Source organism: Amborella trichopoda, chromosome 2 (assembly GCF_054954075.1).
Source record: "Amborella trichopoda isolate Santa Cruz 75 chromosome 2, AtrichopodaSantaCruz75HAP2 v2.0, whole genome shotgun sequence".
Lineage (NCBI taxonomy): Eukaryota > Viridiplantae > Streptophyta > Magnoliopsida > Amborellales > Amborellaceae > Amborella > Amborella trichopoda.
In genome coordinates, this window is record NC_142337.1 from 800848 (window position 1) to 821222 (window position 20375).

Consider the following 20375-nt stretch of genomic DNA (forward strand, 5'->3'; position numbering starts at 1 on the left):
ATTCATTCCTTATTTTTGAAATCAAACATTCGTGGCTAGCAAGATATTCCAAAACTCAATATTATCATTACTTAATGCAAGTAGGCTTCTCTCCAAAATGGAAAGCCAACTAGCATGAGATGCCTCTCACTATATTTAGCAAGAAAATGCAATCCCCTATGGGTGGGGTGTGTCATCCTTTGGTGGCTACTCATGGACCTCTCTCAATTGTCTTATGTGATTTAAATAGGCCACAAATAATTATGAAGGGTCCCACACTTTTTTAGAAACAATAAAAATTGATTTTAGATTTTTCAAACCTCTTGGTTTATTTAAAACTTTAGAAATGAATTTCTCTTGATTTATAAATCCAAATGACAGATTAAAATAACATAAGATTCATAAAAATTCAAATAAGCATTCTAAAAATCAAATAACATAAAATTAATTAAATTAAATTAATTTTGATGGGAATAAGATCCGAATAGGTCTAGGATTTAATCAACGCATAGGAGCACTCCACCTTCAACTGTAGACCACGATCCACACTAGCTTTCTCAAGCTGACTCAACAGTTCTCATGACCCGTAGTCCACTACAGGGGCTCATGATCGGACCGCCAAAGTCAATCAATAAGCTAGAGGACATAATCCCAATCTGTGAATTTCAGGTTATCCCTTAGAAACAAACCATGATCCGCCAAACCATGATGGAACCATGACTCTATGGTGTATAGAGGTAATCTCTCGCATATGTACACGCTTCACCCTTAATGGTGAATTACTATCTCAATATGGCTATCTATGTATATGTCATTTGATGATATAATGATGAGGTTTTAGTCATGTCTCTATAGACTATTCATCACACACAAATGTCACGCAATCCCTTGGCTCTCATCCCGACATACTCCAACATCATCAAAGGCTAACCCACTGAACTCCCTTCAGTTTCTTCTCTATGCTCAGGTACCTTAGGTTTTCCAACTCGATTGACCTAGCACGTCAAGCCTAGTCCTATTATCGACAAATTGTATTTGCCTAGTATAGTCCACAAGAGGACCACACTCCCACTGAGTTTATGTTTCACTATATACAATGTTCATACAAGCTCTCATAAAGCCTTTAAAAGCTACATAAACCCAACATTCAATCGTAATATCCAAGCTGTTTGTTTTCTAGATAATAGAATTTGATTTAAGGGAGATTTATTCAAAGTAAAATATATTCGAAATACTAGTTAGACATTGAGTATTTAACAATTTGCCCAATTGGAATTATTCAGACATAAGACCAACCATGTGTTTTTCCATAGGTATTTTGAAAGAAATGAAAAGATAAGAGCAAAGTGTTAAATGGTTCATCTCTCATAGGCGATTTGATAGATTTCCTTAATCCAAATACAATTACTTAACTTTCTATTCATAATTTTTCATTGGATCCGGTTTCTATGCAACCAAGCCCGCATATGTAGAAATGCGGGCCTCTTAATAAATCTATTTTTGAGATATATTTTAAGGCTTAATTTTTAAGGACATGTAACCTCTAACTTTGAGATCATGAATATGAAAAAATACATAAATTTTAAAAACTAAAAATAATAATTCTACTAAGAAAACATTTGGACTCTTGGTTTCTATTCTTTTTAGATGAAACACATACTTGCATCCATCTTTAAATTCATCCTTTACACCATCTAGACCGCATATGTAGAAATGCGGTCTAGCCCGCATGAAACAATTTTCTTTTTTTATATAGTTTCAAAATACCCATGAAAAGACATGTAATCATGAGCTAGAATAATTGCAAAAAAGTAAAATGTTAAATAATTCATTTTTTAGAGGTTTTTTGACAAATTTTTAGTATTTTAATAACGAGTGTCAAAAATTATAGGATGCAATTCTATAAGGCCTAGGCGTTATTGATGAAGTTAAGCCTCACTTCAAAATCTTGTCAGGAAAATACTTCAGGCATGGGAAATCCCTATAAGAAGATTTTAAAATCTATTTTCACCAACTAGTGTAAAACGTTGTAGCTCAAAAAATGGTATAGATGTTATGGATCTATGACCAGCGATTGTATGTAGTAAGACCATTAACTTTTGATACAAGGTGGTCACAATTATTTACAACCATCCGATACGAAGTTTGATAGCTTGGATATATCACAAAGTTCGATAAAAAAATTTTTGAAGTTTGAGCCGGGTCAATAGAAAAATTGCAGCCACCCAATTTCACATTTAATGGTCAAGATTAATGTCTCACCTTGTAAAAAAAAGTAAATTGTCTCATTTTATACTTTTCTGTATATTAATTAAGGTTTAAATAATCGGTTTGAAGGCTTTCAAACACCATAACTATAATTTTTAGTAGGTCTCGAGATAAACATGGGTCTTATTTTTTAAAAAATATAAAATGAGATTGTTTACTTTTGATACAAGATAATCACAATTAATCTTGACCATTAAACATGAAATTAAGTGGCGTCTTTTATCCAATTGACCAGACTTGAACTTCAAAAGAAAGACTTATGCGAGTTTGTGACACACGAAACTATCAAATTTCTAAGTAATTGTGAAATGGGTCATGGTGTACAATTTCCTTATTTTAAGGTAGTCCAAAAACTATAATCACGCTCCGAATAACCGGATGCAGCAAACAGTGAATGAGCCCACTTTCTCGACGCATTTTCGCCAAATAGGCGGCTAGGATTTAACGGATCCTAGAAGCTTTTAGAGGATACCAACCTCTCTTCATGTGGACGAGCCATTTCCACATCTGAAGCGCCAAGGAACTTCCACCTGTCATGCACTGCAGAGGACGGCCCAGATAAAAGGAAACTTGGACCATGCGTTCCTCGTCTCTCTCTCAAGAAATCCAGTACAAAACTTGATATAATGAAGAGGGAATGAAAAGTTTCAGAGTAAAGTGAGAAAACCCAACATCCATGGCTCTGCAATTGAGCAACTTGGGTTTCTGTGTTTTTCAAAGGAGAGGAAAGAAACAGTTGATAAAAGCTTCTTCTGCAACTGATAATGTCGCCACAGTGAGTAAAGAGGAAGAAGAGAGAGAAGGGAAGGTTAAGGTTGGTGGGTCCGAATTGAAGGTCACCAAGCTTGGGATAGGGGCCTGGTCATGGGGGGACACAAGCTACTGGAACAATTTCGAATGGGATGGTAAGACCTCTCTCTCTCTCTCTCTATCTCTCTCTCTCTAAAAGCCAAGGTAGTTGATGGCTTTTGGATGACAGTTGGTTAATGGGGTTTCAGATAGGAAAATGAAGGCCGCCAAAGCTGCCTTTAATGCAAGCATTGATGATGGCGTTACTTTTTTTGACACTGCAGAGGTTTATGGATCAAGGGTCAGCTTTCTATTTCTCTCTATTTTATCTCTTACTATCCATTAGCCTGTCTCTCGCCTCTCCAAACTTTCTAAGCGGTTGTATGTGCAATTGTTTGGCAGCTCTCATTTGGTGCTGTGAATTCCGAAACGTTGCTCGGAAGGTAATCTGAGGGTTTAGAAAATGATGAACAATTTCCATTATTTTCTATGTAATGATGAAGGAAACCCCAGGAGAGAGAGAGAGAGAGAGAGAGAGCATGGTGATGGTGAACATTTAGAACCCTGATTTACCCCTCTTCCTGCGTGCTCTATGCATAGAATTTTGTTCAATCCTTAGTTGTTGTTGGTGTGTGTGTATGAGAGAGAGGATGATCTCTGACTTACCCCTCTTTGTGGGTGATCCATGCATGGAGTTTTGTTCAATTCTTGGTTTGTGTTCGTATGTGTGTGAGAGAGAGAGAGAGCAATGACATGGCATTTTATGTATAGGTTTATAAAGGAAAGAAAAGTGAGAGAGGCAGAAGTGGATATAGCAGTGGCAACCAAATTTGCTGCTTTGCCATGGAGATTAGGCCGAGGGAGTGTTGTTCCTGCTCTGAAAGAATCACTAGCTCGTCTCCAACTTCCCGTTGTAGAGCTCTACCAGCTACATTGGTAAAACCTCTTTCTCTCTCTCTACAAAAAAAAACTTCCTCTCTCTAGACCTGATACGAATGGTATTTCTTCTTTCAGGCCAGGAATATGGGGAAATGAAGGTAGGATTCAAGAGGTTGTCACGTTTTTTGTACGTAAAATAAACAGAAATCTATATGATGCTGACCATTTTCTTCAATGATAAATAGTGTTCTTTAACGCTGAATAATTTTCAGGGTACATTGATGGATTAGGTGATGCTGTGGAGCAAGGCCTCGTAAAGGCTGTTGGTGTGTCAAATTACAGTGGTAAATGCCTCTCTCTCTCTCTCTCTCTCTCTTAACCAATCCCAACAAAGAAAAATTGGCAATCCTTATGTTGAGAGAGAGGAGGGAGGGAGAGAGAGGAAGTCTTCACAGAGCAAAAAGCCTAACTAGAAATAAGTTATGAACCTTCCCCATGGTCATGTTGTTAGAGAGAGAGACCCATGGTCATGTTGAGAGAGAGAGAGAGAGAGGATGAAAAGCCTTCGCCATGGTCATGTTGTTATACAGAGAGAGATGATGTTGATGTTGAAAATAATTCTTTAGGCTTACAATTTGCCACAGAGAAGCGTTTAAGAGAAGCGTACAATCAGCTAAAGAAGCGCGGAATTCCTCTGGCTTCGAACCAGGTGAATTACAGCCTTATATACAGAGCACCAGAGGAAAATGGGGTGAAAGCTGCCTGTGATGAACTGGGCATCACTTTGATTGCTTACTCTCCCATAGCCCAAGGTTTTATCTCTCTAACTTAATAATAATCCAAAGATATTGTTTCTCTCTCTAACAAAACCCACATTAAGGTAGTAATAGCAAAACATTTGTGAGTAAATTTGTATTCCTTACTGTGATTGATTTTCAGGTATTCTTACGGGAAAGTATACACCAGAAAACCCTCCCAGTGGTCCACGAGGCCGCATATACACACCAGAGTTTCTCACTCAGGTAAATTCCATTAAACCATGTACTCTCTCTCTTCTATCGTGCGTTTTATCTCTGTAAAAATGCTGCTCTCTTTCTAGCGTTTCTCTGTGTAAAAATGCTCATATAAAACTGGTTTGTTTTCTGCAGTTGGGTCCATTACTGGATCAAATCAAGGAAATTGGGCAGAAATATGGGAAGACCCCAACTCAGGTCTCTCTCTCCCTACCCCTAGACTCAGTAGCTATTCTCTTTCAAATATGATTCTACTCGAGCTCTCTTGAGAATGACTCAACTATTTCTCAGAGTATTCCTCTCTTCCATGCAGGTTGCCCTGAACTGGTTGATAGCTCAGGAGAATGTGATCCCTATCCCTGGTGCAAAGAATGCAGAACAGGCTAAAGAGTTTGCAGGTGCTCTCTGTTGGAAACTCTCAGACGACGAGGTCTCAAAGCTTCGGTCTTTGGCTTCAACAATAAGACCAGTCATTGGATTCCCAGTCGAGAGATTGTAGCTCAGTATACAAATTACCAATATGTTTGAAATTACAGTTGATAGAACAAAGATTGTAATTACAGTTGTTTGAAATTACCAATATGTTTGAAATTACAGTTGATAGAACAGTTCAGATTACAAATGCATCCCCTCTACCCCGGTGGGTATTCCTCTCTCTCGGGCACTGAGGATTATATGTCTATAAATGTTGATATGCCATAATGCATAACATTTCTATCAAATCCGATGAGTGGTCCTTGATATACACATGCAATTCTCTCTCTCTCCCACTCTCTCTCTCTCTCTCTTTCACATGCGGCTCTCCCTCTATTGGATCGAGAAGATGAGATTAGATTCAACAGTACGTGGTTTCCAATACAAGCAATGGAAAAGAAGATCAATCTCAAGAAGTGTTAGTAATTATATTTTGAATACAAATGCATTGGGTATATGGTCTGTGCTACATACAATGACATCTCTCTCACACACACATACACATAAAAGTGCGTGCACACAGATATTAAATGAGTGTAAGATTTCAATGTTGAAGCGTGTACCTGTGATTTGATCTGCTTGTAAAGATCTTTCTCACACTTTCTCAAGCTAGGGACTTTATGTAAACTTAGGTAAGATCATTTTCATCCAGGGGTTCCTCCTCCCCTTTGTCTTCAACATTGAGTGAGCTCACTTCACCTGTAGGCAATTTCCTCGCAAGCCTTATAATCTGCACAAATTGTTTGCAAGAAACACAAAAGGACAATAGACAAAATCAGCAAATAAAAGTTTTGCTTCAAAATGGACAATTCATTTACTTCCCTAAGCTTTGAATACAGCAATATTGACATAATCAATAGTATGCACCAAAAATATAGAGCTATGGGATCACATAACATACCAAATGCAAGCCTTATAATCTGCACGAATTGTTTGCAAGAAACACAGAAGGGCAATAGACAAAATCAGCAAATAAAAGCTTTGCTCCAAATGGACAATTCATTTACTTCCCTAAGCTTTGAATACAGCAATATTGACATAATCAATAGCATGCTCCAAAAATATAGAGCTATGGGATCACATAACATACCAAATGCAGTATAATGTTCATAAACTTGTGCTCTCCACGGTTCATTCCACGATAATGAACCGTTGAATAGTCCATCTTTGCTGTTTGTCATTGAGATTGGACAGCGAAGACCTTCGTGTAGTATACAAATAGCATACTACACGTAGAATAGGACTCATCTAGCCACATGGATGAACACGGGTAAAGAAACTAGTCCAAGAGAATAGGATTTGCCTAGCCACATGGAATATAGAAATGCTTACAAGTGAGAATACGGAGTTAGTTAATACAATGAGACGAAGGAGAGTAAACATCATTTGTCTATAAGAAACTAAATGGACAGGAGAAAAAGTGAAGAAATGGATGGGTATAAATTTTGGTATACAGGAAAAAATAATAATAGAAATGAAGTATGCATAATAGTAGACAAAGATTTAAAAGATAAAGTAGTTAATGGCAAAAGAATAGGTGATGGGCTCTTATTGATTAAACTTGTATTAGAGAAAGAGATAATTAACGTAATTAGTTCTTATGCACCACAAGTAAGAATAAATGATATAATTAAGAGAATTTTAGGAAGACATAGATGGAATAGTTCAAGACATACCAAATGGATAAAGAACCTTTTTAAGAGGAGACTTAAATGGTCATGTAGGGAATGATAGTAAAGTATATGAAGGGTACATGGAAGATATGGTTTTGGGGAAAGAAATGAGATGGGTGAAGCTATTCTAGATTTTGATAAGGCCTATGACCTAGCACTAGCAAGCACTTACTTTAAAAAGCAAGATGAACATTTAATCACCTATAAAAGTGGATCACATCAAAGCCAAATAGACCTCTTCCTAGTTAAGAAGGTATGTAAAGACTGCAAGGTTATCCTAAGCGAGAGTTTAACTACCCAACATAGGCTCATAGTTATGTATGTTTGCATAAAGATATGGAAGAGAAGGGGTGAAAGTAATGGATGTCCAAGAACTAGGTGGTGGAATTTAATAAATGAAAAAATAGAATTATTTAGGGATAAATTAGTTGAAGAAGGAAAATGGAACTCTGATCATGATATCAATGTAATATGGAATGAAATGGCTGACTGTATCAAGAAAATGGTAAAAAAAGTCTTAGAAGAAAGGGAAAAGAAACACCGATAAACTTAGTAGTGGAGTGATGAGATTCAGAAGGCCATTAGTGAAAAACGATCATGCTATAAAACTTGCCAATGTAATAGAAACAATCAAAACTTAGAAAAATATAAAAATGCTAAGAAAAACGCTTTAACAAATAGTAAGTAAAGCTAAGCTTAAGACATATGATAATCTATACAATAAACTGTGAACAAAAAAAAGTAAAAAATATATCTTCAAATTAGCAAAAATATGAGAGAAAAAGTGTAGATATCTAAATGATATTAAATGCATTAGGAGTAAGGATCAAAGGGTCTTAGTGAAGGATGACGAGGTCAACGAAAGGTGGAGAGTTTATTTTCAAAAATTATAAAATGACGAACACAATGGGAACATAACGATATAAGGAATTGTTGGTACAAATGCGGGCGGAGATCATAAAGATATTCATAGGATTAGGATGTCAGAAGTGAAAAAAGCTTTGAAAAAGATGAAGATAGGAAAAGCTTTAGGACTAGACAGTATCCCAATAGAGGTTTGGAAGCACATGGGGGATATTGGCATTGACAAGCTGATAAAACCGTTCAACAAGTTGTTGCGAACAAAGAAAATGTTAGATGAATGGAGGAAAAGTATTGTGGTACCTATTTACAAGAAGAAAGGAGACATACAGAATTGTGCGACCTATCGAGGGATCAAGCTTATGAGTCATACTATGAAGCTATGAGAGAGAATGATTGAGCAACAATTAAGGCATGAAATTATTGTATCTGAAAACCAATTTGATTTTGTGCCAGGAAAGTCAACAACTGAGGCTATTTTCCGACTTAGGCAACTGATTGAGAAGTTTAGGGTGAAGGGAAAAGACCTCCACATGGTTTTTATTGGTCTAGACTATAGAGAAAGCTTATGATGAAGTACCTTGAGATTTGATTTGGCATGTGTTGGAAAAGAAAGGAGTTTTCAGACACTAAATCGACTTGGTGAGAGATGTACGATGGAGCGATAACTAGTGTACAAACAACTAGTGGAGAGGCGAGTGAGTTTCAGAGATAATAAGTCTACCATCAAGGGTAAACATTGAGCCCGTACCTCTTTGTCTTAGTTATAGACGACTTAACTAGGCACCTACAGGATGAGGTACCGTGGTGCATGTTTTTCGTAGATAACATGGTTTTGATCGATGAGACCCAAAATGGCGTTAACACAGTTAAAACTTTGGAAGGATGCTCGAGGATCCAAGGATTTAACAATTAGTCGGACTAAAACCAGAGTATATGAAATGTAAGTTTAGTAATAATAAGAGCAGAGATGAGGAAGTAGTTAAGATTGATGGCCAGGAAGTACAAAAAAAACCGCACTTTCGATATCTTGGGTCGATAATCCAAAAAAATTGAGAGATTGAATGGGCGAAATAGAGATGTGCAACTAGAATTTTATGTGATCGCGGCATACAAATAGAGCTCAAGGGCAAGTTCTATAGGACAGCTGTGAGACCAGTTTTGCTCTATAGGGCAGAATATTGGACGGATAAAAAATAATATTCCCGTAGAATGAGTATAGCGGAGATGAGGATGTTGAGATGGATTAGTGACAAGACAAGAAGGAATAGAATTCAAAATGAATCCATCGGGAGAATTTAGGTATCACACCAATAGGCGATAAGATGAAAGAGAGTAGACTTAGATGGGCTGGTCATGTATGGCGCCGACCAAGTACAGCACCTGTTAGGAGGTGCGAGTTAGTTCAAATAGAATGACTGAAAAAGGCCAGGAATAGGCCCAAAAAGACGTGGTTGGAAACAGTCCAAAAAGATATGGGGACTTATGGCCTCACGAGGGTATGGCCTTTAATAGAGTAAAATGGCAGACTAGGATTCGTGTAGCCAACCTCAATTAATTGAAAAAAGGCTATGATGATGATGATGATCGTATACGCAGTATGTATCTCAGACTCCAAAGACCTACAGTGAGTGAGAGAGAGAAAGAGAGAGAGAGAGAGGCTAAAAGTATGTAAATGACATAGGGGTGATGTGATCTGCAACAAGTTTGAAAATATTACCATGTGATCAAGTTGAGAGATGGTGCTCGACTGACCGATGCGCTTTATCTCCTCAACATCACCTTCCTTATACGCTGCCAAGAGTCTAACTGCACAACGGTTTTGGTCGCTCCCAACAAAAGCTTCAATCCTGAAAATGGAACAATGATTCTATTTGAGTAATGAGGAAACTGAAAATCCATCTTTTTGTATAATCTTTACTCAATACAACAGTTGTTAAAAAAAAAAAGAAACGTATTAAAAAAAAATGAAAATCTCTAGCATATCATGGTTTGCGCAAATGCAAAAAAAACTAGAGAGAAGACATGCAGATGCCACTGGCTTCAAAATGCTGACTAAAGGACCACATGGATAAAATACTGACAAAACCTAGGTTTAAGAAAACGGATCGGTGACTCGAATCGGTCACACCTATACCCGTGTCGGATCGGGGAATCGGTGTATCGGATTGGGGAATCGGCCGAATCGGCAAATTTCGTCTCAACATTTTTCAAAAAATCACTATAATTCTCTAAAAAATGTGTTTTTTAGTTTCCAAAAAAAATTAGAAGCGGTCATTATATACTTTCATTCCTTTGTAAAAATAGGTGAATACTGAGATATTTTCGTGTCTGGATGTCTATATAATTATTTACTGTAATATGATATTATCATATTACATCAAAATTATTAAAAAATATGAAAAAATACTTCTATATTATAAGATTTAGAAAAATAATACTCTTTATAAAGTTAAATTAATATCACATTAAAGTATCAAACTTCTATTAAATCGCTTTACTCACCCCAAATTATCACAACCTAACTAACTATGATATTATATACTGAAATTGGAATTGTTGATATATATTTTATAATTATTTACTATACAAATAAAAATAAATTTAAAATTTGTCCTATAAGATCATCTAATTTAAAATTTCTTATTTAGAACTATAAGAAAAATAATATATTATGTAGCTTATAATGCAAATAAATTACAAATAACATACAAGATTTAATTATCAATGTAAATTATTAATTATAATATTATAATAAACATAGTTAAAAAACTATTAGAAATCACCTCCATATTATAGGACATAAAAAAATAAAACTCTTTCTAAATTTCAATATTGTGAGATTAAAAAGAAGTAACCTTAAAATAGAAAATAACGACATAAAAAATCAAAAATAAAAAAAATGTGTTGAGGTATAACATATGATAACAAAATTGTACGCTACAAAACAAAAAATATGTGCTACGAGACAAAAGTAACGGACGGCAAAGGTTTAAATTTTAAAGAAAGTCCCCAAGTTATGTGCACGCTACGAGACAAGCCCACTATTTTAAACCTCCCTTTATAATAGAGCAAGGTTTAGGGACAGCGAATAGTCCCACATCAAACATTTTTAGAAGGCAAAGTCATTATAAAAGAGGTTTAACATGGCGCTTGGGCAAAAGCATGACATGTGTGAGGCGTCGTATTGTACGCAAGGCCCATGTGGTGTGGTGTGCGTTTTACTGGAGGATTTAAAAAAAAAAAAGAGTCAATCTACGGAGTGGTGACGTGCTCGACATGTGACATCAAGGCACCTTGTGTGACCAAATGGAATCAGGGTACCGATTTACGTTGGACAAAACATAACAAATTTCAGCCCCAAAAAAAAAAAAAAAAAAAGACAAACCTCTACCTCCAGCTGCATGGGATGATAAGTAATGCACATTTTCCATTTCATATTCCAACTTCCTTCTTAAAAAATAAAAACCAAAAACGGAAGTGAAGTTGTAAATTTGAAGAGAACTCACTGAGAGCAATCGTTATGACATTTTTGAGCTTGCTTGAAGTCGTGTGAATAAAGGTACACTATGATGGCACTCAAATATGCCTGCAACCAACAACCCAGCCATGTCAGTCAATATAACATACATAATTATCCCCAAAATAAATGTTTCTATATCCATATTCTGAGCATACCTATCTCTATAAAGTATCTAAAATACACCCAAACTTCAAGTTAAAAAAAAAGATAGATTAAAAAATGTAGAATCTGCTGAAAACAATCATACTACGCATTAAAGGTACAGAATTCTGAAATCAAAAGTTATTATGATCATATTTTTGGCAATATGCGGTATGGTATTGCAATAAAAGGATGGTTCTGCATATTTCTATCTCCTGTCTATTTCGAACTTCAGAGTGATTGTTTTATAACCATCTATCAAAGTCTGGTTATTTCACGGAAGAACAAACTCAAGATCTAATGCCCCATAAATATTTCTGGTTTTCCTTTATCAAGGATAAGATAGCTATCATAACAATCAAGTTCTTAGCTTCATTAGGGAAATTAGAAATAGCTATCATAACAATCAATTTCTTAGCTTCAATAAGGAATTAGAAATAAACTATTTGCGTTTCTGAAATGACTTTTATTTTACAAAATTGAACCATTATCGGACAATCCAATAAGAGAGTAGAAAATAAATATCTTTATGGGCTTACACATCAGAGTAAAATTCATGTTAACCAAAGATATATAAAATCTAAGCACCTTGCATTGACTATTGACAGCTTCACACTTATCGGCAGCTAAGCCCCACCTCAACAGGCAAGTCGTGGCATCAGTGTACCTGCATTTACACAATCATGCAAGACAAAGACCAGCTGCTGATAATCAGAAGATGAATAAATACACCAATTAGAAATTTTGCTCTTCAGAAAAGGAAAGCCTAGAAACAGTTCGACTTCTGAAATTTACATCTAAGTATGCCAATTCAATAAAAAAACTAAAAACTAGCAGAACGCATCCCTCCATGAAAGCAAAACAATGCGAATCCAAGATAAGTACTTGTCAATAACATATAGGAACTTATCAGGCTATAAGCTAGAAAACCACGAATCAGATTAACATTAGAGGTGAAACCGATGTAATTAAAGCATTTCCACTGACAAGAATACTCTAAAGCTAGAGAACAAGACCGTTCACAATAAAATGCATTTAATCATGGCATGCAGAGAAACAAAATCTTGTCAACCATGCTCTCGTTAAACATGTTACATCTCAAGGCTGTAGGCAACCAGATAAAGCCCGGCCACACACCACTTATGTTACTAAAGATATGGCCATACTCCTCCGGTGTTGGGGGAGCTATCAGAGTCAATTTAGCAAATGCTCACATCATCTATGTGGGTCCTCTGGGTACAAGTGACACTGCCAATAAGGCCGAGGCGGTTTCCCTTCTCACTTTAATACTAAAATTTGGAAATAATTGAAGCAATACTTGTTGGAATCAGAAGCGGGACCGGAGTGTGGGATCATAATAGGCTAGAAGCGCCCGATGTTCGGAACACTGTCAATATGCCTGAGTTTTAGGGATCTCGATCCCAACATGTTGGGGCGGTTGTAACGACCCTAAATTTTTTTAGAACTGATAAAATAATAATAACAAATGTGATAACCCTAAAATATTTTTTTTACTGAAAAATAATAGTGAACATTAATAATAACAAATGTGATAACCCTAAAATATTTTTTTTACTGAAAAATAATAGTGAACATAATAATAATAATAGTAATAAAATAAAATAAAAATAAAAACAAAATAATTATATGAAGAAATAAAAATTTCTGATAGCCCATTGTACTAATAATACACCATGGGACCATTAGTTTAGAAGAAACTTCATATTTTTGGACCATTTTCATAGTGGACTATTTTTTCCTAGCGTGGTCCATGAGGACCACTCCCTCTTTTTACCCCTCCTGAGTTTGACGTTTTAGTTAAGCATTCTCCTTACCCATGATGTGGCATGTTATTATGCATATGGGATGGGTACTTAATACACCTCTAAAAAGTCACCTCTCCCTCCCTCAACGTGGCAGCCCACAAATGAGAGTATCCTTCTCTTACAACAGCACATACTAATAACTCTTCCTCTCTCTCTCTCAACATGGCAATTCATAGTTAAACGCTCTCTTTCTCACCAAACGTGGCACCTTATCCTTTATATAAGATATATAATTTTAAAAGTGAAAAATAATAGTGAACATAATAATAATAATAGTAATAAAATAAAATAAAAATAAAAACAAAATACTTATATGAAGAAATGAAATTTTAGGGTTATCACATTTATTATTATTATTTTATCAGTTCTAAAAATTTAGGGCTGTTACATTCTGGAGAGAATGAGAGTGAAACTTCAGGCAGCCATGTAGAGGGAGAGATTGTTTCAAGAAGATGGGGCTGCCACATGGAGAGGGAGTGAGAGTTTAAATGAGATAGGTTGCCACGTTGAGAGAGAGATGAAGAGTTATTGGTATGAGCTGTTGTAAGAGAAGGATACCCTTATTTGTGGGCTGCCACATTGAGGGAAGGAGAGGTGACTTTTTAGAGGTGTATTAAGTACCCATCCCATATGCATAGTAACATGCCACATGATGGGTAAGGAAAAACCTTAACTAACACGTGAAACTAAGGAGGGGTAAAAAGAAAGAGTGGTCCTCATGGACCACGCTAGGAAAAAAAGGTCCACTATGAAACTGGTCCAAAAATATGAAGTTTCTTCTAAACCAATGGTCCCATGGTGTATTATTAGTACAATGGGCTATCAGAAAAATTGTATTTCTTCGTATAATTATTTTGTTTTTTATTTTTTTATTTTATTTTATTACTAATATTATTATTATGCGCACTATTATTTTCCAATAAAAAAAAGATTTTAGGGTTATCACATTCATTATTATTATTTGATCAGTTCTAAAAATTTAGGGTCGTTACAGTGCTATATCCCAACTTTTTGGTATCGCATGATATACCATCTGGTGAAAGCATATATTTTCTCTTTGAAGAATATACAGAAGTACAGAACATGATTTTGCAATATAATTGCTTTCTTTTTTTAATGGAATCGCATTTACGATTGATTCCTAATAAAAGATCAATCCAACATGCATGTCATTCATATAAACCAATCTCTAAGGGATGGGGATAATGTTCCCCCCATATGGGAGCGGGATCCACCCAAGGTCCAGCTCCAGGATCGTGGGATTGCCGGCATCGCCAACAAGTTGGGAGATCCCGGTACCTATGACTGAAGCAACAATAATGAATAATCAAACAGTGAATAATCAAGTAATAATAAAGTTGCAATTTCCTGTTAGGAACAAAAAATACAGCCACATGAGACTAAACAAAATCAGGTCAACTAAGCCAATTAAAATGTTAGATAAATTAGCATGCACTTGTTGACAAAGAATGATGAAGCAAATTTATCCTGGCACATCAGAACATGTGTACATGCCTAAAGGTGAAAAATCAAAATAAAAACTCGTAAACACATGGAACTTAATTTATTGTAGAAAATAAATTTGTAGTTTATAAACAAATATTTCCAATACGTTGTTTCATTTTTGTTTCATTTCCATACAACTGAGTGAGAAGTATAATTCCTTACATCAATAGGAGTTTCTAATATTACCATACCTTAGACCTAGCCCAAATTACCCAATCAACTAAGGAAACTAACCTCAAAATTTTTTATTTTTTATTTTTTGGGGTGGGGGGGCCTTGAATAACTCAAAATTTCTTCATTTACATCTTCTTCAATTTCATAACATTCAGCAGAAAAACAAATGACAAAATTTTATCATGGAAAGAGGAAAGAGAAAAAAAAAAAAAGATGTGGATTCTCATGAATAATCAATTATGTGAAACGTGATAACTTCTTACCTCTCAAGTTTCAGATAAATGCTTGTTGCTGCACGATACAAGTCAAATGCCATTTGTTCCTTTCCATCCTCTTCCAGGATGGCACAGGCATCAGTATACATTCGAACAGCCTCATCAGGTGCAGCATCTTCTAGAGAACTGTAATATTGTATCGTCATGAACAGCGAAAGCTATCAGACTATCAAGGTAAGCTAACTAGAAATTCTAGCCATACTGGAATCAAACAATGCATTTGAACAAAAGAGAACATCTTAACAATGCAACATAAGTATCCAGTCGACTAAGAAAAAAGTAAAGCCCAACGGGTCAACATCATCCAATAAAACAGTGAAGGGTGATGGAGAGAGAGGCCCAACATTGGGGTCAAATCCTGTTCTCATGAAGCTACTCTCTCCATTGTTGTACATCATTTTATCAGATAGTAACAACTAATGAGCCCTATGTACTATAAGTATACCATCAGTCATTGGATTAATATATTTTCCCAAGAAGGCAAGTCCCTACCGTGCACCCTTAGCAAGAGCATCAGATGCAGGTTGTGATCTTCCACACTCATTGTACAACTCTGATGCCCTCCTATAAAAGTCAGAAACCTCATTCCAGTTGCCAAGATCCTTAGCTATAGCACCAGCTGACTCCATGTGTTTGGCTGCATCCCAAGGACTAGAGGGCTAGTAAAGGACGACTTTTCTTTTTCGCAAGATAGTTCTACTACTATCTAATGGACTATGAAATTCTTAGTCCAATAGGGTCATTCACCATTCAATGAAATGAGAAGAAAGAAGAGGGGGGATGCGAGACCCGGGGGGGGAAAGAGAGAGCATGTGACCCCAAAGGCGAGTCCCACACTCTCCCCATCACCATTCTTACATTTCCTCAGATAGTGATTATCCAAAACCAAAGCCAATTGGAACACAGTATACTTTCCCTTTCCTCTTTGGATTGGCAAGTGTAGCATTAATGTTTCATGCTAGACCAATCAAGCTGTGGAAATTGCAAAAGCTTTTTAGGATACGATGAGAGCATCTCCTGTCCTTTTGCAGCTTTCTCAAATGCTGTTTTTGCTTTCTCATTTTCCTTGGCGTACCTGAAAGCAACAGCTACACAAAAAATAGAGAGATTGCAGATAACCCCAGAAAAATGCTATAGAGACTTCACAGTTATTGAATTCCACAGTCAAATCCCGCATGAAACAAGCAATAAGGGTAAATATCTACCAGCCTTCTCGTACAGGGACGTGGCATTTCTCCAGTCAGCACTCCACCTAGTAAGACTTAGTTTTGTTCTGCAAAATATTTAAACCATCTCTAATTATAACAGATATGTATATGATGGAGTAACCTATAATGTTTTTAGTAATCCATCCAAGCTTCTATTGCCACTCAAAATATTAGTGCCATAGGCTGATCGCATCGCTGGCACTATGCGGTGCAGCCCAAGTAAATAAAAAGTAAACCATTAACTCCATCAAAAAAAAATATTAGTGGCATCCCTGGCCACCAAAATGTTTCCCGCACACTGTTTTGTGTGACATAATTAAAAAATGAGTGGATTGCATAACATGAGCAGTCAACTAATTCCTAGAAAACCTTTTCTTAGAACATATTAGAGACATTATAAACGATTGTCTACAAAGAAACCATTTATTTCTTGTACAAGGAGGTCACAATCATTCTTGTCCTTGAAATTTCAAAATGGGTGGTTGTAAGAGTGTCATTGAATAGACATAAAGAAATTCTCGGACTTCGTGACTCACCCCAAGCCATCCAATTTGACATCTAATGACTAGGAATAGTTGTGACCTCCTTGTAATAAAAATAAATGGTCTCTTTGTAGACAATCTCATATTATAGTAGGGGAAATATGTATGCATCCAGGTGCTGGGAAGATCAAACAAATATATACCATAGGAACTTTAAAATGCCTTGAGTAAAAGACCCATGGATCACGTGTCTTTTGGGTAATTATGACGTCAATAAGATTAGAGTTCTGTTATTAAAGAAGTTGCACTACCTCAACCTTCAATTAGGAACTGACCTGATTATGGCAGAGTAACGCTTTTCGTTGCACTTCTTTTGCCAATGGGTCTCAATAGATAAGATGATTCATCACCCAAGTCAGCCATGCATGTCTTTTTGGTTATGGAGAAACCTACAAAGATTAATGCTGCTATGATCCTAGAGTTGTTATCCCTATGTTTCTCATTTTTCAAGAAACCAACCCCAAGGATATTTGTTTTGCTGAGTCTTCTTCTATAATCCATAGATATGGATTATCAAAAGGCATAACCTACAAAGTTTGCACGGCATATGGGGAGTCACCTGTGGTTCACTTCTTAAGTCCTGTGTTATCAGATGTAGTTTGCGGATCCCATACAGTAGGGGATCTGATGGGCTATGCAGCTCGATTAGGATGCCAGGCCAGCGCATCAGTTCTAATGTGGGCAGCAATTATAGAGATATTAATAAAAATTCTTAAAATTTACAAGAATATAAAGAATAGCACAAATATGTGATTTATATAAAAGTAAGCATTTTAATTTAGTACGTTTCCCTAATTTATATCTTGTCCCAAATCCAAAACCGACTAAAATTTTCACTTTCTTTATTCAATCACTTTCTTTATTCAATCACTTTCAAACCCTCAAAAAGTTGTTAGATTTATTTTGTCCAAAATCCTTCCAAAGTGAATACAAAATCAACTTGGAATTTGCAAGAAAATCGTACAAGTTTTTGCACACAAATACAAAGAAAATCAATTTTGACATTGTTGGATTTAATCATCCCAAACACCATAAAAAATTTAAAAAAAATAAAAATAAAAATAAAAGTAGTTAGATGTAAGCTCTTAGAACCAAAAAAAATTGGTTCTAAGCGGTTTTGGGGGTTATATAACCCCCAACCTCCTCCTCTCTTTCTGGGGAGGGGAGGGGGGGAAGAGTGGGAGGTATGATGAAAATAGTCGTGTGTGGTTGTGGGCTACTTTTTGTACTTTGATGGTGAACCTATCTAGGTGGGCCAAAGCAGTGTAGCCCTGAGCCATACTACTTCGATGTTGCTGTATGTGATAACTATCTCGTGAGTTCATTTCTCCAAAAATGTTAGCTCAAATAAGAGATTGCATCGCTTCATCTGTTTCCCAAACATGGTTTGCACTTACACATCTACGCTCAAGAAATTCATTAGGCTTTAGAGTATCATACCAGGTAGCTCAGCAAACTCCTCCTCTGGCGTCATCTGCACACCCAGTTGCTCTTAGGCAATCACATATGTTTGCATGTACATATTCAACTCAAAGTGTTTCTGGACGAGTCATTTTCTTATAGGAATTGATCATTTATTGCCACCATTTTAGATTCGGGAGGCATATTCAATCCCTTAATTGGAGCTATCCATACAACAAGAGTCATAAACTCTTGATTTAAACCACACATTGGGCTTGCCCTTTTTCCTGTCTCAAGCTACATATGGGGTTTGGTAGACTTCGCCTCCAAGTAAGGAGACAATTTGATGAAAATACGTATATCAGTCAAATTTGAGAGAAATAGGCCTTTAGAGAGATACAAAGTTGATAGTTGCAGGATGATCGAACAGACCCAGCCTATTGCAAAGATGATGACAATGAGATTTGTCAGCCCATTTACAGTAGTTCAATAGCGCCCCCCATAAAAGAAGAACAAAGTAAATTTTGTTCTTCACAAAGTAAATTTTGTTCTTCACAATGCCTATTGGACCTTATGAGATATCTTGTGTAGATCCTTAGTTCGTATTTCCTATCGTTATTTGTAAGATTTTGATCTAAAACAAGCTTTACAATCTTAGTTTGATAAATTTAGTGTGCGGTTGCCTCAGGAGGACCCTAGAAAGCAAGCCTTAAACAAAAGCATCTTTATGCTGACCACGTTATCAAGAGCAGTAAAACTCTTAGTATATGCAGGTTATTTTCTTTCTGATAAGGTTGTCGATTATTTTTTTGATCATGTACAATGATTGCACAAAGCATAAGAGATCGACAATTCAATCCAAGCTATCAAATGTTGAATGCATCTTATTGCATATTCAATGTGTGCAGTTTCATTAATAGGAATTCACCAGGTCAGCAAAGATGAACCCCAATTCAGTTTCTAAATTCTTATACCCAATATATGAATTTTATCGGTATTCTCATCTATGCAGATGGATTGCGTCATCCCTAGTCTTTTGATATTAGTACTCAGACTATTATACCCAATTTACACGAATTTTTAAACCCAAAATTTCTCTTACGCAATATAAGAATTTACCATATTCTCACTCATTCTTAATCTTTAGAAATAATTTTTGTGGGATCATAAACTAAAATGATGAATTAAAAAGGAAAGGACAGCGAGTAATCCTTATTTGAACATCACATAACAGAGTTTATCAAAGAAAAACAACACATAAGAGAGCATTTGATTGAGTAATTTCCACAAAAAATGAACCAACAGAGAACATTTTCATGAATAAAAGAAACCTCTCATGTTCATGGATGGAAATGGCCAATGGAAATCTAGTTAACTTGAATAATTAACATTTGATTCACAATTCAGATACACAAATGAAATATTCAAAACAAAAATTATGGGCAACAGATACATTGACTTACAGTTTGTCACCCTTGATCATCATCTTCTCCGCTTCTTGGGTACTCGTCATTGTTCAAAGCTCAAAGCCTTTCTCTCTCTAAGCCCAATTTCCCTCCCCCCCCTCTCTCTTTCCCTCTGCCCCTCCAGGCTCGGTATAAAAGGCGAAAACGAGATGGAAGAAATCCGAGTTTTCCATAAGACTAAATTTACCTCTGAAACTATCCGAAATACCGTAAACAGTCCCAACAAAGTTACTCCCGTCAGAGCACACTATTCCGGTTGCTTCCTCGGGCAAAAACTTGCTTACTAGGATACAGCTGATGAGTAATTTAAGGGATAATAAAATCTTTTGATCTGTTTGGTGGTACAAAAATTAGACGGTCTATATTCAATTTTAGGA

The 20375-nt window shown here is 36.1% G+C and overlaps 2 protein-coding genes and 1 long non-coding RNA gene across 6 annotated transcripts; 1 reads left to right on the forward strand and 2 right to left on the reverse strand.

Annotated features, from left to right (window-relative positions):
* The first annotated feature begins 2835 nt into the window (after nt 1–2835).
* LOC18427293 (NAD(P)-linked oxidoreductase superfamily protein) lies at nt 2836–5650 on the forward strand. Of its 4 annotated transcripts, none has more exons than XR_016048742.1 (10): nt 2836–3152; nt 3246–3337; nt 3439–3479; nt 3808–3972; nt 4051–4102; nt 4188–4259; nt 4542–4727; nt 4855–4937; nt 5064–5126; nt 5242–5650. XR_016048742.1 is itself a non-coding variant. In XM_020662974.2 (10 exons), the coding sequence occupies exons 1-10, from the start codon at nt 2924–2926 to the stop codon at nt 5425–5427; spliced, it is 1140 nt and encodes a 379-aa protein (XP_020518633.1). In that variant the 5' UTR covers nt 2836–2923; the 3' UTR covers nt 5428–5650. The 4 variants fall into 4 exon arrangements, 2 of the variants coding, with proteins under 2 accessions (XP_020518633.1, XP_006836409.1); XR_016048741.1 differs by having other exon boundaries at nt 4560–4727; XM_020662974.2 differs by having other exon boundaries at nt 4051–4073.
* Nucleotides 5651–5811: 161 nt separating this feature from the next.
* Nucleotides 5812–20109, reverse strand: GSNAP (gamma-soluble NSF attachment protein). Its single transcript, XM_006836345.4, has 9 exons — nt 19996–20109; nt 16587–16654; nt 16385–16469; nt 15874–16032; nt 15370–15507; nt 12189–12267; nt 11446–11525; nt 9657–9786; nt 5812–6132 (listed from the first exon to the last, which is right to left on the reverse strand). The coding sequence occupies exons 1-9, from the start codon at nt 20043–20045 to the stop codon at nt 6031–6033; spliced, it is 891 nt and encodes a 296-aa protein (XP_006836408.1). The 5' UTR covers nt 20046–20109; the 3' UTR covers nt 5812–6030.
* Nucleotides 17407–18657, reverse strand: LOC148783026 (uncharacterized). The gene is made up of 2 exons (XR_016048743.1): nt 18572–18657; nt 17407–17803 (listed from the first exon to the last, which is right to left on the reverse strand). It is a non-coding gene; the product is annotated as an uncharacterized LOC148783026 (long non-coding RNA).
* Nucleotides 20110–20375: the final 266 nt, after the last annotated feature.